A 20,124-nucleotide genomic window follows, 5' to 3' on the forward strand; every position below is an offset into this window, starting at 1 on the left:
TATAAATGAACTAGAAGGAAGAGATGATCGGTTCACGAGCGGCTTTAACTGAGGCGACAGAGCGATCTGTCACACACATTAAAGAGCCACAAAACGGTATTTATTGTTTACATTTCTTTAAAAAATTACCAAATTTGAAAGGTGAGACTTTGTTTAATATCAAAAGTAACCGAAAAGTAAGCTGGTCTGTGTCTGTCAGTGTGTTGTCAGTGTCCTCTCTGCTCCACAATGTGTTTTTCACTGTGAGAACATGGTGTGTGTGTGTGAGAGCGGCGTAGCTTGTCGGACATAGCAACAGTAACTAAGGGGGGCGGGGCTTTGCGAACGGTCAATTGCATCTGCCGGCCCAGAAAAGTTAGTAAAGACATCGTTAAAATAGTCCAAGTCACAGTGGCTCAACCTTAAGTTTATCAAGCGACGACGAGGAAACTTTTTGTGCGCAAACCAGACTTTATTCAACTATTAATTTTCGTCCGTGTGGGCCTCTGACGTGAGTTCACTGAGAAGATGACACTTTACATTTATGCATTTATGCATTTGGCAGATGCTTTAATCCAAAGCGACTTACATTGCACTTTAAGGTATACACATTTTACATTATTATCAGTTCTCGCGCATGCGTCGTGCCGTAAAATATCTTAATTTGTGTTCTGAAGATGAACGAAAGTCTTACGGGGTTTGGAACAACATGAGGGAGAGGAATTACTGACTGAGTTTTAATTTTGGGGTGAACTAACCCTTTAAGATAGTTATTTTAATTAAATATCAGTAAAGTACAGTTCTTACATTGCCTCCAGAGGGTTCTTCTCAGCCTCTTTTACTGCAGGACAAAGTAATTGACAGGTTGCACAGTGCCAGTCTTATCTTTGTAATTTTCTCTGTGCTTCTGTGACAACTGGGGAAAAGAGAATGACTAATCAGTGAGATAGAAGATATCAGTTGAGAACATGATCCACATTAACTTCTTAAGGCTTATGCTTACCATGTTGAAATCCTTGATCTCCTTCTGCCTTTTGAAATCTATGTTGTACCGGGCCCAGTAGGGTAAGATGCTGTTCTGCGTATGGGAGCTCAGAGGCACACCACTCTTATTCTTATTGGAGAGGCTTTTGCTGGAGGCCATTTCGGCAGATCGGATATTTTGGAAGTACTTTAGGGTTGTATTGCCAAAAGTCTCCCCACACAGGAATTTTGACGTAGGAATGTGTCCACAGTACCTTTAAATGATTCAGCAGTTGCACAATTAGGCCTAGATGTTGAAAATATTATTTAATGATTTGCCTGAAATTAACCACACCCATACGGAAATGTAATATATGACATATATGTCCCTATATCGCTAGTGACACCGTCATATATGCTAAATATAAGACAATATATTGCCACCACATATCTGTCTATATGTTGATATAGGTTTTTAACATATATAAATTTGCCATAATAAATGAGTATATTGACATTAATATGATGTATATGATTATTATTTATATAATACTGTATGTTTTGACCATATATGTCACCGATATGTTTAATTTATATATGCCAAACTATTTACTATTTAACTATTTATTTCAAGTCTACAGATCAAGTCTATATATCCACATTTCATTTCAATTTATATCTCATTTTCGAATCTTTTATAAATAAAATGTATTATTTATTATTATTTTACCTCTTCTTGACCAGCTCATAAAAACAAAACAAATACTACACAATTTATATTTGAAAACTGATAATTATATATGTGACATGTATATAAAAAACACACTATTATACATACATAAAATATATGGGCTGGTTTTATATGTCAATTGTTCCATTTTCTAATAGGTTTTAAATATGGGCATATATATTTAATATATGTGGATATATTTAATATATGTATATTTCATATGTGTACATTTATTACATTTCCGTATGGGCAGAGAAGGTCAAAAAATACCAAAGAAAGGTGACTTGGTCATTCAAAATTATTTCAATGAATTGATTCAGTTGGAATATTTAACATTAAGGGACAGCACACATTTATTTTCTATGTTTGAAAAGAAAAATACTCTAATCAAGGTCCCCGAATGTCAAAACTTAACGTTACCCCTGAAAATCAATTTAAAGGTGGGGTATGTGATTTGCAAAACGGCCGGTAGATTTTGAAAATACACAACTCAAATGGTCCTACCTTCTTTCCTTTGACTCCACCCATTCAAAGAACATGGACCAATCAATGGTACGACCGATTGATTGACACACTTACTGTCCAATGATTCTAGGTGGTCTTGGAAATGATTGGCTGGTGTTTTTTGAGTCCTGCCTGCTCCACAGATGATTAAATTGCTTAATTTTTATTTCAGTGCTTCTAACTCAGTGGCTGTAAGTGGGTTAGGAATAGGATTTTAAGTGATTTTGAAAAAATGGCCAAAAAAGAGAATTAGGCTACATACCCCACCTTTAAGAGGGTAAATATTATTTTAAAAATTTCATTTCTGACCCTGCCCTGATCAAAACAAGAAATACGTTTTTACCCCGGCATCAGAGACGATGGGATGAAGGCTGTGTTGTTGTTATGCGTTATGAGAGTCCCATTTCCTCTGAAAGTCATGGCTGGATAACAAGGATACTACGAATATCATCCGATCTTAAGCTGAAGTATAGCAATGACCTGCACCACAGATAAGACAACAAATGGTTGCCTGGCAACCAGTATTTCAGGATAGCGTTATGCGTTTTTTATTAAGTCAGTTTTACTCTAATAGATAAAGATAAAAAATATATCAAATGTATGTTCCTGTTGCCTCAAATAATAAAAAGCTTGTGAGACGTAGTGTGTTTTTCTGCAAGAGTCCGCCCCCCTCCGGAGAGTCCGCGGTGTGTGCCGCCCCCTGCTGGCGCCATCCCTCATCGCATCGTGCGGAACAGTGGCGAGGCGCATCAAAGCAGTGTGAGAGTCTCGCAGCGGATCTGACGACTGTACATGTGTGCGCATTGTAAAGCCAGAGAAAATGAAAGCTCTTTAATTATTAACTACTATTTTTAATGTTATTGCGCACAGAGGATGCAGCTTGTGCAACGAGGGGATTTTTTTCTCGTTGGATGCAGCGAATAAAAGCAGTTAAGATAATGTTATAAGTTGGCGTTGGTCGAGATAGATCCGCGGTCTTTGTGATGAAACATTTTTATTCTGTTGTATGCTTTTGATTTTTTTCTAATTCATTTCAAGTTGAAATGGCTTTAGTGGTGCATCTAAAGACGGTCACGGAGCTTCGTGGGAAGGGGGACCGAATCGCAAAAGTGACTTTCAGAGGTATAGAGCAATGCTTTTCATTTCCAGTGAATGGGTTTTTGAATGTGTGCATTTGTACAGTAAACATCTTGGGTAATACTATACATATGTTGGTTTTATATTGTTTTATGTTCTATTTTATGCCAACTTGAAATCGTGTGTCTGATAAAAAGTTGTAGAAATCCACGCTATTCATAAGCGCATGTGTTTATCAAAGAACAAGCTTTTTAGATGATGAAAACTCCCCAGTTTATTGATAAATCGCAACAATATCGACTCGTACACAAGCTTGAGCTGCTTTCTTACTTGGTTTCATTATATGTCTCGTATCAAGGCATAATGTTCACTGCAGTATTGTTTGGTACGTTGTTGATTTCAAGCTGTATAGCAATGGATATTAATTTTAATAAGCTACTGGGAGTCTTTTTCAAACATTTTTTCAAGGTCCCTAGAAGTTTAAGCTCAGAATGTAAGCAGATAAGAGTGAACCAAATTAGTTTGAACTCTTGGTTGTTTTGTCTTATGAGGTTTGCCTTGACAATCCATTAGTTTAATGTCATGCAGTGTGGCTCAGCTAGAGACTCCTTTCTTTCTTCCTTTCTTTCTTTCTTTCTTTCTTTCTTTCTTTCTTTCTTTCTTTCTTTCTTTCTTTCTTTCTTTCTTTCTTTCTTTCTTTCTTTCTTTCTTTCTTTCTTTCCAGCTGTATTTGTATTTCAGCACCTTGGACAGTTGCTAAGTGTTGATCTGGCCCAATCATTTTCTATTTCATAAAATGTTTCAGTGTTAAAGCGTGGATTATGTCATTTTAAGGAACTGAAATTAATTTTACAAACAAAAAACTAAAATAGGAAACCTACAGTACAAACTGATCACTCAATTGCAACATTTTGATAATTTTTTACAAAATTACTAATTCAAAATATTAAATCATACTATATAGTATATAAATAACACTAAAATAACACTGATGCTCACTCATTACAATATTATTAATATTACAAAAACTGAAAATTATAACTAATGTGATTTCCATCTTTAAATATTTGATCCAGTATATTAAGACATAAATATGGGGAATTGAACCTGCACTGCCCGTGTGTGTGTGTGTGTGTGTGTGTGTGTGTGTGTGTGTGTGTGTGTGTGTGTGTGTGTGTGTGTGTGTGTGTGTGTGTGTGTGTGTGTGTGTGTGAGCGAAAGGGTGGGAGAAAAATACAGCCAGAGATGTGTGTTGATATGTTTCTAGCATATAAAAAGATACATTACAGAATCACTAGTTAAATGAAGCAGAAATGAGCATGCTGGACAAACATCATTATATTGGTAATAAAAACGCGGATGCATGTTTTAAAAGAGTTAACATCTTCCGGTATTAATGGGAATCTTTTAATCTTTTTACAGAATGACGTTCTGTTAGAAATGACAGTGAGTGTGACGCTCTGCTTAAACTTATACTCCCAATCTAGGGATTTGATTGAGACACTGCAAGTGATTGAAGGCATTTGGATGCGTTGTCCTGTTGCAACTGTTTCCCCCGTTCTCTGTGGGCAGTGACTGTTGTTGTCCTCTCCTGCCACCCTTTCCTTCCCTCCCTCTCGGTGTTCCTCTGATCTCCAGCCGCGGTGTGCCGGATCTAGGCTGTCTGGAGCGGAAGGGCTCTACTGGGCTGTGTCCTGTTTCCCTGTGGGTTGCATAACTTAGATTGAGTGGATCTGAGAACAAGGAAAAATCACAATGTGATTCTAGCATCGGGATGTACACAAATATTGGCTTTCAGACATTATGAGATTTGATTGCTTTAAAAATGGAAAAGTCCTTGTAAAGACTATGCATTATTGAACTTACTGTTTACGATTGTTCTGTCGATTTTTATTGAAGGTGGGGTAGGCAAACAGAAATGGTTTAACCCCTTATCAAGCGCCCCCCTTTATTTTTATAGACATAAAAATGCACATTCCGAACTTAATTGGTTGTAATTCAAGAATGCTTTGGAATATAGATGTAAGATTGGTCTTGTTTTTAAGACGACATTTGGCAGATTATTGTAGAAGAAGATATAAATTAAGAAAGTTAAACAGAAAAAAGTTATAGAAGTTTGAGTTTATGAAAATGTACAACGTTAAAAATGTAATTATTCATATTTTATATCAAATATATATTTTCAAAACCTGGTGGACTCTAAAAATGCAAAAAAATTAAAGGCAAAAATCTGAACAAGTTGTGTTTCAAATGTTAGGTTGATATCTCTTGAAATAAGCGTTCAGTGAGATTTAGTTTGGGCGCAGTACCACACTTCTCCACTAGTGGACATCACTGCCCATATAAGGGCGCCTCCATTTCCATATGTTGTTTGAGTCTGAACCATTATTTTTAAAATTTTCATACAATTTATGAAGTAGACATCCTATTCAGAAGTAGTATTGGAAGTTTGGCAGATTTTGAAATGAATTCAACCTCTAAGAAACACAGAAGAACACATATGTGCATTATAGCTCGCTGCCACAAATGGTGAATCTATTATTTTTTTCTTTATATTCAAAACATTTTCAGACCTTTTTTTCTAAAACAATTAAATGGATGCTATCTTTCAAACTAGGGTTTCTAGAGGTTTCTACCATTCTTTCATGATTTTTCATGTTCATCACTATTTCAAAATAAAGGTCTGAACACGCCTTAGGAGTATGAAAATATTCTTGTTGCAAATTGATAAATTACGGCTCCTCTGTAATTTATTTAAAAAAATCAGTCACCAAATATGTAAACTAGAGATTGTAAGCTTTCAAATGATATATAGTTTGTCAAGATTGGTTTAGGTTTAGTATAGGATATTACTGTTTTAAATATATAATGGCTGTGGTCCCAATATAAGGGGTTAAATATTAAACAAATTTAAATATATCATTATCTTCCAATCATTGCATTAGGTCCAAATGCAATAATAGGATGTCCTATACCTGCCTGTCAACATTTCCGCATACCTCCGTAAGAATAACAGTAGCTGCCTTTTAGTTTCTCTAGGGCTGAACAATTTTGGAAAAAAATCTGATTGTGATTATTTTTTAAGCTCTTTGTCTTCTGTATTATTCAACAAAGACAAGCAATGTCAGTTAGAAAATCTAATTGCATCATATCGCGATATTATCGCAAATGCAATGAATCGTTCAGCCCTATCCTGAACCAAAACAACGAGCTTCATTCACGTCATGTCGTAATTACGGTAATTAAGAGCTGGCAACCCGTGATGTTCTACCCGGAGCTGTTCATGTCCTCGAAATCGCTTACTGTGTGCGTTCATGTGTTTTGGAGGAGGCGTTCATGTTTCCTAAGCCTCTCAGAGATTGCTTACGCTACCTTTACGTTTTTTAAACTTCTCAATTTATGCATGTTACATAACCATTTCCCCCTATCTCCTCGTTATAGTTACCAAGTAAAAGCGTCTTTAAATCTAGGTCTAAGCCTGGTGGTGATACTTAAGTTTTTGCCCTCGGTTCTATCAATAGTATTAGGAGTTTATTTTGAACATGTAAGAAAAGAAGAAAAAAAATATATATATATGTATATACAGACATGCATACATATACCAAATTAAAAGTAATATAACAGCTAAATAAGGTCATGTACTTCTCAGCACAATCTTAGGAGTAGGAAGAAGTTCATAATAAACTTCTGAGGTCCTACCCCCTTTCTCTATTTATATCCTTTAGTTAAATACAAAACAATTTGATGCTTCTCTTATACACACATCTTTACATACACCCATGCATTCACATAGATACAGATGCATACACACAAGCATACACACATATTCACTTTTTTTCCATCTATCTTCTTCATTTCCATCTATCTATAGCAAATCAAATAATAACATCCATACTAGACTTAATATGTAGACCAAGGAACCTGTATGCAATACTATCACCTCGAGTCCTTTTCGTATCCATTTAATATATTCAGTTTAAATAGTCTGAGTGTAATATACTGTGCAATTCATAAAATCTTCCCCATTATGCTTTTTTCAATCAATTCTTGTTTTCCTATTATGACTGACATAAAAAAAAAAAAAAAAACTGTGTATAGAGGTTATGAATGTAACCTGGGGGAAAAGCACTCGTGAACAACAGCAGCCAGCTCTGAGTTTGAGATGATTGTTTCTCTGAGATGGAGAGAATTGTGAGATTACATAACTCTCTTAATTTTACTCTTCTAAAGCATTTTTACATGATATTTACCAGCTCAATTGTTCAACAAAGAATCAAGACAACACCAGACATGGTATGATTGCATAAAACTACAATAGCACAGCAAAACATAAATGGATTGCGTTACATATGTTATAAATGTCGATGGTTGTGAACCGCAAACATACTGAAGAGTTGCATTGTGTTTATTTTAGTGTTAGGCGAAGTATGATTGGTCAGATCACCTGTCAATCAAGCTCCCTGCGAAGGGTCAATTGATACTAACACTTACTATTCTAGTCTATTTATCTTCTATCTGGGACTAGTCACAGCACTTACGTATTGTTTCCCTTTTGTTGGTTTGATTGCTTCAATTGTTCTCATTTGTTAGTCGCTTTGAGTGAAAGCGTCTGCTAAATTATTAAATGCAAATGTTAAAACAATAGCTAATGACATACTTTTCACCTATATTTACACTGGTTTCTCAATGCTGAAGAAGGGTAAATATATAAATCATTATTAGTTATGGCCTTACACTAAAATAAACACTCAATATAAGTAATTAAACATTTGTATTGAGCGTTCATACTTGGGTTGCAAATTAGCCTATTGGCTAGAAACCTTTTATGCAACACATCTACACATATTATTATGGCTCTGACTGTGATAATTATGTATGTAATAATGTGCGCTGCATTGTTGCTGACAAATAAACGAATAAATATAAAAAAATATATCTATAAACAACGAGCTGTATCATTCTTAGACTTCTCAGTTTCACACTTTTCTATTTAAACTATGTTGCAGTTTTATGATATTGGTATAATATTTCTTCTCTGTTGCCAAAGCTTGTCAGGGCTGTGATGGCCTGCCTATTATCCATAATCCTAATAAAATGCTAATGTTACCTACAACAGGTCTTCAGCGAGTTACGCTGAGGGTCTGGTTATGTACATAATTCTGTCTTGTAAAGAGATTTGGTACACACAGAATGAAATCTTACTCTTGAGAGTTCATATACGGTGCCAGTAAAACATTGTTTTAACTGTTACTTTGTCACATGTCACAAATATATAAAAGTTTACAGTTTACAGTGTTGTCTGGTGGAAAATTGACATCTTCACCCTTGACTGTTCCATGCTGGCCTAACTCAACCCGAGCACCACAACGGATAAAGACGCATTTTCGACAACACTTCCTCAATTGACCGTTCGCAAAGCCCCGCCCCCCTTAATGTCGCTATGCCCAACAAGCTACGCCGCTCTCACACACACCATGTTCTCACGCTGTGAAAAACACATCGTGGAGCAGAGAGGACACTGACAACACACTGACAGACACAGACCAGCTTACTTTTCGGTTACTTTTGATATTAAACATATTAAACAAAGTCTCACCTTTCAAATTTGGTCATTTTTTTAAAGAAATGTAAACAATAAATAGCGTTTTGTGGCTCTTTAATGTGTGTGACAGATCGCTGTGTCGCCTCAGTTAAAGCCGCTCGTGAACCGATCATCTCTTCCTTCTAGTTCATTTATAGCATCAAATAAACATGAATGAACATCAGAAGGAATGTTGTTTTAACCGCGGAAAGACGTCAGTACACTCCGCTTCTCAAGCTCAAATCCTCCCATGTTAATCTACTAACTCTCCTGACTGCTTTGTCCGACAAAATGGCGGATTGGCGAAGTGTGATTGGTCAGATCACCTGTCAATCAAGCTCCCTGCGAAGGGTCAATTGATACTAACACTTACTATTCTAGTCTATTTATCTTCTATCTGGGACTAGTCACAGCACTTACGTATTATTTCCCTTTTGTTGGTCTGATTGCTTAAATGTTCTCATTTGTAAGTCGCTTTGAATGAAAGCGTCTGCTAAATTATTAAATGTAAATGTTAAATGCAAATTGTGTAGTTGTGCTGCTGGGAGTCAATTGTTTTATTTGTGATAATAAAGCAATGAAACAAAATTGTCATTAAAAACAAATATCCCCCTGGACATCACTTTTGGCCACTACTGTATACAGTATGTAATATAATCTCAGTTATGTTAGTCTCTTCAGAGCCACATTGACCTTTAACCTTGTTTATTTCCCTGCAGGGCTCTCCTTCTTCTCTCGGGTGCTGGAAAACTGCGAGGATGAGGCTCGATTTGAGCAGGTCAGTCTTGCACTAACTCAAGCATCTTGTGATATATATATATACGCTACAAGTTTGATTTCTCACTCCCCAAGAGAGGATGTGGTGAAGGAATCACACGAGGAATCGAACCGCTCAACCGTGGCCAAACGCATCACATTTAGCCCCACTGATTCCTATTCTGCACAGACCCTCAGGCAAGCAACATAGCAGTATGAAGTGGAATACGCCTGTGGATACACCAGCGAAATTACCATTACACTAATACAGTTCTATGAATGACTGCTCTCTTCACTACAAAATATCTAACGGTCTCATCCTTACATTTGATAGGTAAAATAGCAGGTAACGCTTTGTTGCCTTCTCGTTCTTAAATATGACTTGAGGATGTGCACCTCATGTATAATGTCCTCATGAATGGTTTCAGATTATGCTATTTTAAATCTTCCTAATTTTGTTTTGGAGGTTTCTCTCCTACAATAGGTTTGCATGCATCCAAATGCAAGTTCAAAAAACACTTTTCTCATAACATACATGCACATCACCTCTTTTCTCACTGTGTCTGAAATGGCTCGATGAATGATTCAGTCTCGCTAAACCATTGCTTCTCAAAGTGTGGGACACTGCAGGGGTGGGGAGGAGATCAGCTGGAAAAAATACAAACAGAAAACAGCCGTTGCAATGGAGTTCAAGTGCCGTATCTTGCACCCAGCACAATTGACTTTGTACACGACGCATGTATCATTCCTATCTTGCACCCGCGCACAGCGGACTCTTCCCTCCACAGACGCACGTCGGTAAATTAGGGAATGAACTTGCGCTCGGGGGTTTGGGTTCAGTGAAAAGAGGAGTGTGTTCCGGCGCAAACGTTCCCTGGTGATATTCTGCAGTTTCAGAAAACAACTCCTCCACTGACCAGGAGAAACCGAGTCTAAAGACAGCGGCGCCGCGCGTTAGTCATATGCTATTTAAAGGGCGCGTGATTGGCCATTATGTAGCGTGTGAACAACACACACACTTTGATTCTCTAATCTAAACAGACGCAGCAGTTTTCATTTTTGCAAATCATACATTATTACAAAGAAACATATTAACACACGAGGGAAATCATTGTTGTGTCCATGAAGATGGGAAAAAAATAGGCATAAATCTAGATTACACATTTACCCAAATTATTATACGCCTGTGGAGGGAAGAGTCGTTGTGCGCGGGTGCAGAATCGGAATGATACATGCGTCGGTGTACAAAGTCAATTGCGCTGGGTGCAAGATACGGCCCAGAGAGTATAGCGAAAACTAATTTGCATCTCAAAACAAAAAATAAAAATAAAACTACTACTCATAAAATAAAACCTACCTAAATTATACATATTAGAATGGAGCTTTCAACTCTAAAAAAAAACAAAACAAAAAAAAAGGGTGGCATTATGCAAATTTGTTATAAACCTACGTACTGTAGATATGTTACGGAAGTGAGCCTGGAATTGCTGACAACTGGTTTGTGCAGTTCAGAATCGAATCTTTCTTTTAGGAGACAATCACTTTATTTGTTGTGATCTTTAAGACTTTGCAGACCTTTTAGATCCACAAATATCTATATTACACACTGCATACAAGGTAATAATCATAAACGCATAATAGGGACACTTTAACATATACCTGTATATCCTCCTCATGTGTCCTCATAGTAGGCAGAAATTAATTATGTTTAGTTGTCAGTCGTGATTGGGACTCCCACACTAGTGTTGTCTGACGTATGGAGGGGGTTGTTGATTTCTTTATTTATTTTTTTGTGCTGCAAACAGCAAGCGTTACAAAATTGCTCTTTTGAATCTATTTAAAAACCAAGTGCTGTTTCCTTTCTTGTTGATTGTATTTTATCTACAGTATGTTAATGAGGAAGGTTTCTAATGTTTGATAATGAGCGAGAGAATGACTCATAGTAAGGCAATAAACAAAGCAATTATAATTTGGGTTTATCTAAATGTAGAAAAATAATGTTGACAGTTTTTCTGCCAAGTAGTGACATAATCAGTTTTTTAATTTTAATTTTGCTGTCCTTAAATGCCCTATGAACTTTCTGGTTGACCTCCAGCCTTTTTATTTCCTCTCTGTCCCTCACTCATAGTGTTGTGGTAATAGTTTAATCATTACTAGCGGTTATAGTGGGTCAGTACACACTTCATATCGACTGAGCCCACTCGCCACTTATGATTACATCACAGATCTCATACCAAACCCCACAAGACAGTTCAGAGCTATCTTCACTCCTAGTACTGCACTGTAGGATATGTTCGCCTTCTTTCTGTCTTTCTCTCCCTCATCTTCTCTTTTTTTTATTGCATGTTTGCGTTTGGCACCCGCATTGTCTTTTCAGGTTTGTCAGATCAGGTTTCATATTCATCAGAAGTAACGTGGGTTTTAGTTTACCAAACACTGACATGCACTGAAAGCAGGGCAAGCGAACAGACTTTACTTCGAAGAGACGTTTGTGTACATTCTCTATTGATCATGACAGCATTTATTCAAAGATCAATGACGATCAAAGACACTATAACCGGGCATGTATTCAGACGTGTAGCACACTTTCTGCATTGTAAAGAGCCAGTGAGTGTCTGCATGCCGGATTCTGGTAGTTTGCTGCACCTGCACAACATAGATTTTTGATTTTCTTTATTTGAAAGGGGACAGCTTACATCAATGAACATTAAAACAATGTAAATGTACCCGAGTTAGCTCAAAAGTGCTAATTTTCATCGGTAGTCCCCCAGCCAGGTGTAAAAAATGCAGCCTTAAAAATAATCACAGTATAAAATCACAAGATAAAATTACATACAACACATTGTGGTTAATAAATAAATTCATGTAAAATAATTATATAGTGTTTAAATGCACACAGAAACACATAGAACTCAGAACCGATCCACAAGATGTTCAGCACAGATTTTGTGGGTTCACGTTCACATTCTGCTTTTTGCATATACTCTGTAGCTAGAAAGTATGCATATTCATACCTGGGTTAAAGTGATAGTTCACCCAAAAATGAAAATTCTGTCCTCATTTTCTCGTTCCAAACCCATAAGACTTTTGTTCATCTTCAAAACACAAATGGAGATTTTTTTTAAATAAAACTTGAGTGATTTCTGTCCCTTTAAAAGTACAAAAAGAAATCATAAAAAAATCCATATGAATCAAGCGTTTTAATCCAATCTTCTGAAGAAACATGATTGCTTTATATGTTGATATTTCATTTAGGCTAGTCTTTTAACTAATTTAGTTGTTCACAAATAAATATTGATCAAGGCACACAGAGAACATCTATTATGGTGAAAGGAAGCTCAACTGTGCTTGCTTGATGCAATGTCTTCACTCTAAAAAATGCGGGGTTATTTTTTAACCCAATTTTGGGTTAAATATGGACAAACCAAAACGTTGGATCAAAAATGCAATTTAAAAATGTAACCCAATGGCTGGGTTTGTCCATATTTGACCCAAAATTGGGTTAAAACAACCCTGCATTTTTAGAGTGGGACAGAAATCTCTCGTTTCATTATTATCTTTATTTGTGTTTCAAAGTCTTAATTTTTGGGTGAACTGTTCCTTTAAGCAAATTTCCCTGCTACGTCTCTCTACTAGCATACTGCTTCTCCCATTCTGACATGTATCCCACCATTTGTTTCCTCACAGCCTTATTATCTCAGAACAATTGAACATTGCATTAACTAGGGCCCTATTAAATCAGTTTCCCTCGAATTCTGTGTTTCCATTTTAATTTTCTGGATTCTATTTGAATGCTTTAATTGAAAATTTAAACATCAAAAAGCATGTCTAATCAATTGAATTCATAAAACCATAAAAACTGAATAATTAACCACTGCCCTATTGATTCAGTGTTGGATTTTTTTTAGGGCTAGAATGACCCCCGACGCTTAAGGTTTTTGTGGCAGAAGAAAAATCTCTTGGTTGTGTGATAGCTGTACATGACGATAGCTTTCTTTGAAACTGTTGAAACAGTGATGAAATGCTCATGGAGTGAACTCTCAGAGCAGCTCTGGAGATGAAGTTCATGGGCCCTATTTTAGCGATCTGGAACGCAAGTATCAAACGTGAAACGCAAGTAACTCTGTGGGCGGATCCCGATAAACGACTCTTGCGTCCGACGCAAATCTAACATGTGTTGGTCTGAAGTCGCTTCATTACTCATAGCTGTGGTTTGGGCGTAACGTGAAATAAACCAATCAGAGCGTCCTCTCACATTCCCTTTAAGAGCCGGCGCGCTTGTTCCACGGCGGATTGCTATTATAACGGCGGGTTTGCCGGCGCACGCCAGGAGCGGTTCACAGCCGAGGAGACCGACGTTCTCGTCAGGGCCGTAAAACACAGAGAAGTGACATTGTATGAGGATGATGGAGAAACACACAAATTAGCTTCGGTTAAACAGGCGAATAATAATTTGGGTAAATGTGTAATCTAGATTTATGCCTATTTTTTCACATCTTCACGGACACAACAATGATTTCTCTCGTGTGTTAATATTTGTCCTTGTAATAATGTATGATTTGCAAAAATGAAAAATGCTGCGTCTGTTTATATTAGAGAATCAAAGTGTGTGTGTTGTTCACACGCTACATAATGGCCAATCACGCGCCCTTAAAATAGCATATGACTAACGCGCGGCGCCGCTGTCTTTAGACTCGGTTTCTCCTGGTCAGTGGAGGAATTGTTTTCTGAAACTGCAGAATATCACCAGGGAACGTTTGCGCCGGAACACACTCCTCTTTTCACTGAACCGCGCCCGCGAGCGCAAGTTCATTCCCTAATTTACCGACGTGCGTCTGTGGAGGGAAAAGTCCGCTGTGCGCGGGTGCAAAACAGGAATGATACATGCGTCGTGTACAAAGTCAATTGCGCTGGGTACAAGATACGGCCCATAGTGTTCATGTCCTCAAATAGTGAGGCAGCAGACACTGAAAACAACATGAGCATCACTGCAGTAAACGAAACTGCGCTGCTCATTCATTCTGATACAAACAGAACATTTAGACTTCACATTTCTTTACCAATCACAGACACTAGTATTGAATTGAATTTATTGTTAAGAGGAAAACCCCTTGAGATGTGACATCTCGTTTTCGAGGGGACCTCAAGAAAAACATACTTCACATACATGCATGCATACTAACAGAACAAAAACAAATGCTCTCCATCACACTAAAACCACCCATATCTTCCCATATCCAACCATTAGATATTATGCAATAAACAATGTCACTCATATAGATATTTATATCAAGCATGAGGAAAAAAGCTGCAGCTTGTATGCAAATTATTAAGAAGAGACATCTTAAACTGTCCATATTTGACTAATTATCCAGGTCTCAATGAAGATTTTGACCTCACACCTTTTTTGTAATGGTTGTATCTCAATAGGGACAATGTATTGTTGTCCGTGAATGTTGCCTAGTTTTTGCATGAATTTAGAAGTATGATTGGTTACTAGCCTATTCACATTTATTGACTCTTGGGACATATTGTGTGGAGTACACAAGATGTTTGTATTGGTGTTACTCCTATTTTTTCCACTTGGAGATTTCTTATTTTGCCTTGTATTTATATGGTTTAACCTTTGGCATTAGATATTACCTGAACTATTGCCTCTAGTGGCCAAAAAATTGTGTTTTTGTGAGAGTGGCACACCTGAAAAAATGCAACTAAGTATTGCTTGATTCTGTCTGTTTGTTACCAACACCCTGATGAAGGCCAGTGGGCCGATACGCGTTGGTGTTTTAATGTTTTAGCCCAAATAATAAAGGCTTTGCATCCTATTGAGTGCCTGGACTTTTTTTTTTTTTTTCAATTCTTCTTTAACATTTAACCCTTCCAAGAGCACCAGAGGATACAAGGGAGACCAGCAGCGCTCCAGTTCCCCTTTGTCCTGTCCATATTTGAATTTGATTAATTGTATATCCTTACTTTTCATTTATTAATGCCATATTCCCTGACACGTTTAAAGGGGTCATGACATGTTTTTTTATTTTTTTATTATTATGTTCCCTTAGGTGCAATTATAGTATTACTATAGTTTTTTTTACAAAAAACTTTTAAAATGTAGTGATTTATGACCTTTTCCCACCCTGTTTCTCATCCTCTGATTCAAACAGTCTGTTTTGGGGGTGTTTCCCCTTTAAGAGTTCAGTGTTAACGCCCACTGTTATGATTGGCTAATGTCAGTGCCTATGCATCAATTATTAACGCCCCCAGCCAGAACATTTGCGGATTCAGCGTATTTAAAAAGTAGTTTAAAAAGTTTTAAATACATTACTTACAGTTTGCGTCGTCGTTGTTGAGCCCAGAATAGTCGGCACGGACTTATCTTTGAGCAACAGTTTTCTGGCAAAGCCAGCATCATTTTGGGATTTGTTCTCAAAACAGTCATCCTTCAAATGGACTGGGACGTCCACAAAAAAATAAAGTGCATCCACTGGATCTTTCGCAGCGTATTCACAGATGTTGTTTGTCCACAGCTAGGAACAGCACATCTGTGGCATCGTAATTTCCCTGTACACAGACCCACTCACTGTCCGTCGACTGAACACTTGAGAGGCGCGCAGCGCGCGGGCGCGACAATGATACGAAATGAGCGTAGTTGTCTTGCGCTTTAAGCGTAGTTGTCTTGTGCTGGAGGCGGTCACATGCAAACGCTGGTACGTCACTTCGTACCGTGACGTCACTTCTTACCATGGATCCAGAACGAGCTGTATTTAGAGCTTGATTAAATAAATGATTCGTTTATAATGGGGAGGACGTCTTAAGCTATGAAACTTGCAGGACGTTTTAATGGTACAAAGACCTCTTATATACCAAAAGATCAAGGCAAATTTGGTTTCTCATGTCATGACCCCTTTAAATGACTGGATTAAACAACTCTGTCCTCTTTTTCTGCGGGCCCATCTTGTTCTCTAACCCTGCAGCTGAGTACACCTTTCAGGTCTCAGCTGCACTCACACAAATAGACTATTCATTTGAATCAGAATGGACCCAGCTATTGTTTATGTATGAGCAATTATTATTTTATCTTCAACAAGCTCACAGTCGCTTGCAAAGACAATGCTGTACATAATTTAACCGGATACGTCCTGCTCTTAACATACCTGATATAGTGATGCATTTTTCCCCACACAATCTGTGCTTCCTCATTTTATGTATTATATAAATAACATTTGAAGCACTTCTCAATGCGGTGTATTGTTATGGCTCTGTTGAACACTGCTTTAGGCATGCAGCCTGATGGTGACTGTGATGGACAGACAAGGTTTTAGACACTTGCTGAAGCTTTGTGCAAAATTTTCATCCTTTACATCAGCTCTACAGGAGTGCCTATCTGTAAACCATTGATTTTATCAGCTGGAGTCCAGCAAGAAACGTGTTAACAGCTGATGTGAACGTTTAAGGCACTTCTTGTGGTGGATGAAACAGAATATATAGATCAGATGTGTACAGATTTCATTACTATTGCTTGTATTTAGCATCTTAATGTCAAATATTAAAGAAAGAGAGCGATTGATGGAGAAAGACTTTGCTGAACACATAGTGACAGGCAATTTCTCGAAGACCATGTTAACATGTATTATCATTATCAAACCGATTGTTCCCAGGAGTATTTGGAAAGGATTTTGATCTCACTTTGGTGAACTTATAAGTTCTTTTTTTTAAACCTGTAAATCATAACTTTGCATTAAAATCTGTAGAAATGCCAGGGTATTGGTTCGTGGGAGATATTTTCATATTTTATTGAGCTTCTGTTATTTTATATTCCACCGTATAATTTATACATTTGACTTATTAAACATACCATCTCCATTTTATTTATAAATAAATGTGCGGTTAGGTCTTGCAGAGAATGTTTCTGTATGATTGGCAAACAAGCTCAGGGATGTCTTATTAAAGCTGTGTGGTGGTGAGCTATTTTTCTTGCACACTGTCAATTATTTTTAATTTAATAGTTAATTATTCTAATGCTTCTTTAATGATGTTAATTATGCAAAAGTTATCTAGTATAAATGAGTGAAGGAACATAATTCTTGTTTTGAAGAAAAGTTACTTGAATCTCTAATGCGGCTGTTGGGGATGATAATAACATCAATTATGATTATGATCATAACACAATAAATGTTGGGGAACTGGTCTAAAATATGGGCCTGGTGAAATGTAAACCAGTTGCATAGGAATACATAGTGTAACGAAACAAAGGGCAATAAAAGTATGTTTAAAGAATGAATACTTTCCCCCAAATCCTTTTTGTTGAAAAAAAATGAAAGTCTGCAAGAGATTATGACGGTGTTGCTGTTTGTATAAATGCATGTACACCCATTCAAGGAAGTTTACATGCAAAGACTGCAAACATCGTTTTCCTCAGCCATATTACTCCCATGCATTGAAGTTCATGTCCATCACAAAACTTCAGCTGTGCCTATCATCACACTGCATCTCCGTCTCAGTGAAGAAATAAGAGTTGCTTTCTCATTATGCTGATGGGGAATTGTCTCATCACGACCAGCAGATCTCATTTGATATGATCATTCTCTTCAATGGCCCAATGAAGCACCAAATTGCATCAATCTCTCTCTTTTGTCAGTCTAATCATTCTTTCTGTTCAGCTTTCCAACAGTTTTCAACCATGCCTCACGCTGCCAGAGAATGAAATGTTGTTGTGTTTCCAATGAAAAGGTGACCAATTAATTTATTGTTTTAAAAGGTGTGAAGGTTGAACTTATCGAGCTAGAGTTTAGACATAATAAAGCAGTGATTCTCAAATGGTTATGCTTTAGGACCTTTATTTTAGTGGCAAGAACCAAAATAGTGTAAGAAGTAAAAAAGAAAGAAATGTATATTATTGATTAATGGTAATATTTATAAAACGGTTAGTTCCAATCCTTGATTCTGATTTCTCCTTTATTCACGATAAAACACGGCTATGACCGCTTCACCCAACGGTTCTATGTATCACTACACAACACCCCTAGCAACCGCTCTTAGCAACGCAAACATGTTTGATCTCATCGATATTGTTCATTGAAGCTATAGTAGAGTATAGATAGATTTACGAAAACGTCACATTTCTCCCGCAACTCCTTACGGCGCCATCTTGTGTGTACAGTGGGTCAAGCGTTTGAGTTACGGAGCATGATAATATCCTGAAGCAATGGGTCACACCTGTGTTGTGTGGGGCTCTACGAATCGTGCTAATCCCGACACGGCGAAGAGACAATATTTAGATATTCCAAAAGTGATTTATCACCAAAGAACAGAGACGGAAAGGCTTTTCGTACAAGAGACGTAACGTATGGCTGGCGAGAATAAACAGAGAGGGCTTCGATCCTGACCAAACTAAATCTCACTGAAAGCTTATTTTTTGAGATATCAACCTAAAATTTGAAACACAACTTGTTTATATTTTTGGCTTTGATTTTTTTTGCATTTTTAGAGACCTCCAGGTTCTGAAAATATATATTTTATATGAATAATTCAATTTTTAACATTGTACATTTTCATAAACTCACACTTTTATAACTTTTTTTCTGTTTAACTTTCTTAATTTATTTCACTTCTACAAAAATCTGCCAAATGTCTTTAAAACAAGACCAATCTTACATCTATATTCCAAAGCATTCCTGAATTACAACCATTTAAGTTCGGAATGTGCATTTTCTTGTCTATTTAAAAAAAGGGGGGTGCCGCTTAAGGGGTTAAATTTAATGGAAAAGGAAAGGGGAAGATACGAGCTTGTCGTGACTCAGATGGAGTGAGGTCACCTAGAGGAATCTGCGGAGGGTGAGATGTTTGAGGTGCTGCAGGAGAAATCACACACTGTGAGGCCATATGGTGGAGAGGGAAGACTGAAGAAGTAATAGCCACATTAAATCATCCCAGATTACTGCGGTAAATCAAAACAATCTGTTTTAATAAGCTTAATTAGCTGAAATCCTCCCGAGAGTTGGCCGCACACTGGGAATCTGAAATAAGAAGTGCTTTAACTTGTTGTATTAATGTCAGGAAGTGACTTTATGTAGCCTGACTCCGTCATACTCGTATTCTAGGCAGAATGTGAGTCTGATACTGCTCCATAGGGCTTTGATTATGAGACGCGTCTTAACCGAACCAGGAAAAAAAAAACTGGATAGAATAATAATTGGATAGACCTACAACCAATCAGGGGTGCGTTTCCCAAAAGCATCGTTAGCCAACTATGGTTGCAAGTTCCGTCGTTATCAGCATAGTTCAACGATTTGGTGTTTCCCGAAACCATCGTTCCAACGAAGGTTCGCAAACAGCATCGCAAACTTGTGTGGTTGGAGCGACAGCTCTCTCTGTGGTTAGAAGCAGAGTTTCTAGTTTACATGAGAAGTAGACTGAATAAAATCCTTATCTTTAGCAAAATAAGCAAGCTGACATTCAGTACAACCCGTGTTATTTATTTAGAATACATACAAATGTAATTTACGTCTTTTAGTTTGTCAAGAGATTTAAAGTACGG

General features: G+C 37.2%; 2 protein-coding genes across 2 annotated transcripts in view; one reads left to right on the top strand and one right to left on the bottom strand.

Moving 5' to 3' along the window:
* Positions 1–790: 790 nt before the first annotated feature.
* cimip2c (ciliary microtubule inner protein 2C) lies at positions 791–2,703 on the bottom strand. The gene is made up of 3 exons (XM_079584039.1): positions 2,520–2,703; positions 983–1,217; positions 791–895 (listed from the first exon to the last, which is right to left on the bottom strand). The coding sequence occupies exons 1-3, from the start codon at positions 2,594–2,596 to the stop codon at positions 818–820; spliced, it is 390 nt and encodes a 129-aa protein (XP_079440165.1). The 5' UTR covers positions 2,597–2,703; the 3' UTR covers positions 791–817.
* A 516-nt stretch (positions 2,704–3,219) lies between these two features.
* The window catches only part of LOC307012623 (otoferlin-like), a gene marked incomplete at both ends in the record, with an annotated part of 33,328 nt that continues 16,423 nt past the window's right edge, over positions 3,220–20,124 (top strand). The window contains 2 exons of the mRNA XM_079639505.1: positions 3,220–3,298; positions 9,554–9,612. Of these exons, the coding sequence (XP_079495631.1) occupies positions 3,220–3,298; positions 9,554–9,612 (138 nt within the window). The remainder of the gene's footprint in view (positions 3,299–9,553; positions 9,613–20,124) is intronic.

The sequence above is a fragment of the Phoxinus phoxinus genome (assembly GCF_949152265.1).
Source record: "Phoxinus phoxinus genome assembly, chromosome: 16".
Classification (NCBI taxonomy): Eukaryota; Metazoa; Chordata; class Actinopteri; order Cypriniformes; family Leuciscidae; genus Phoxinus; species Phoxinus phoxinus.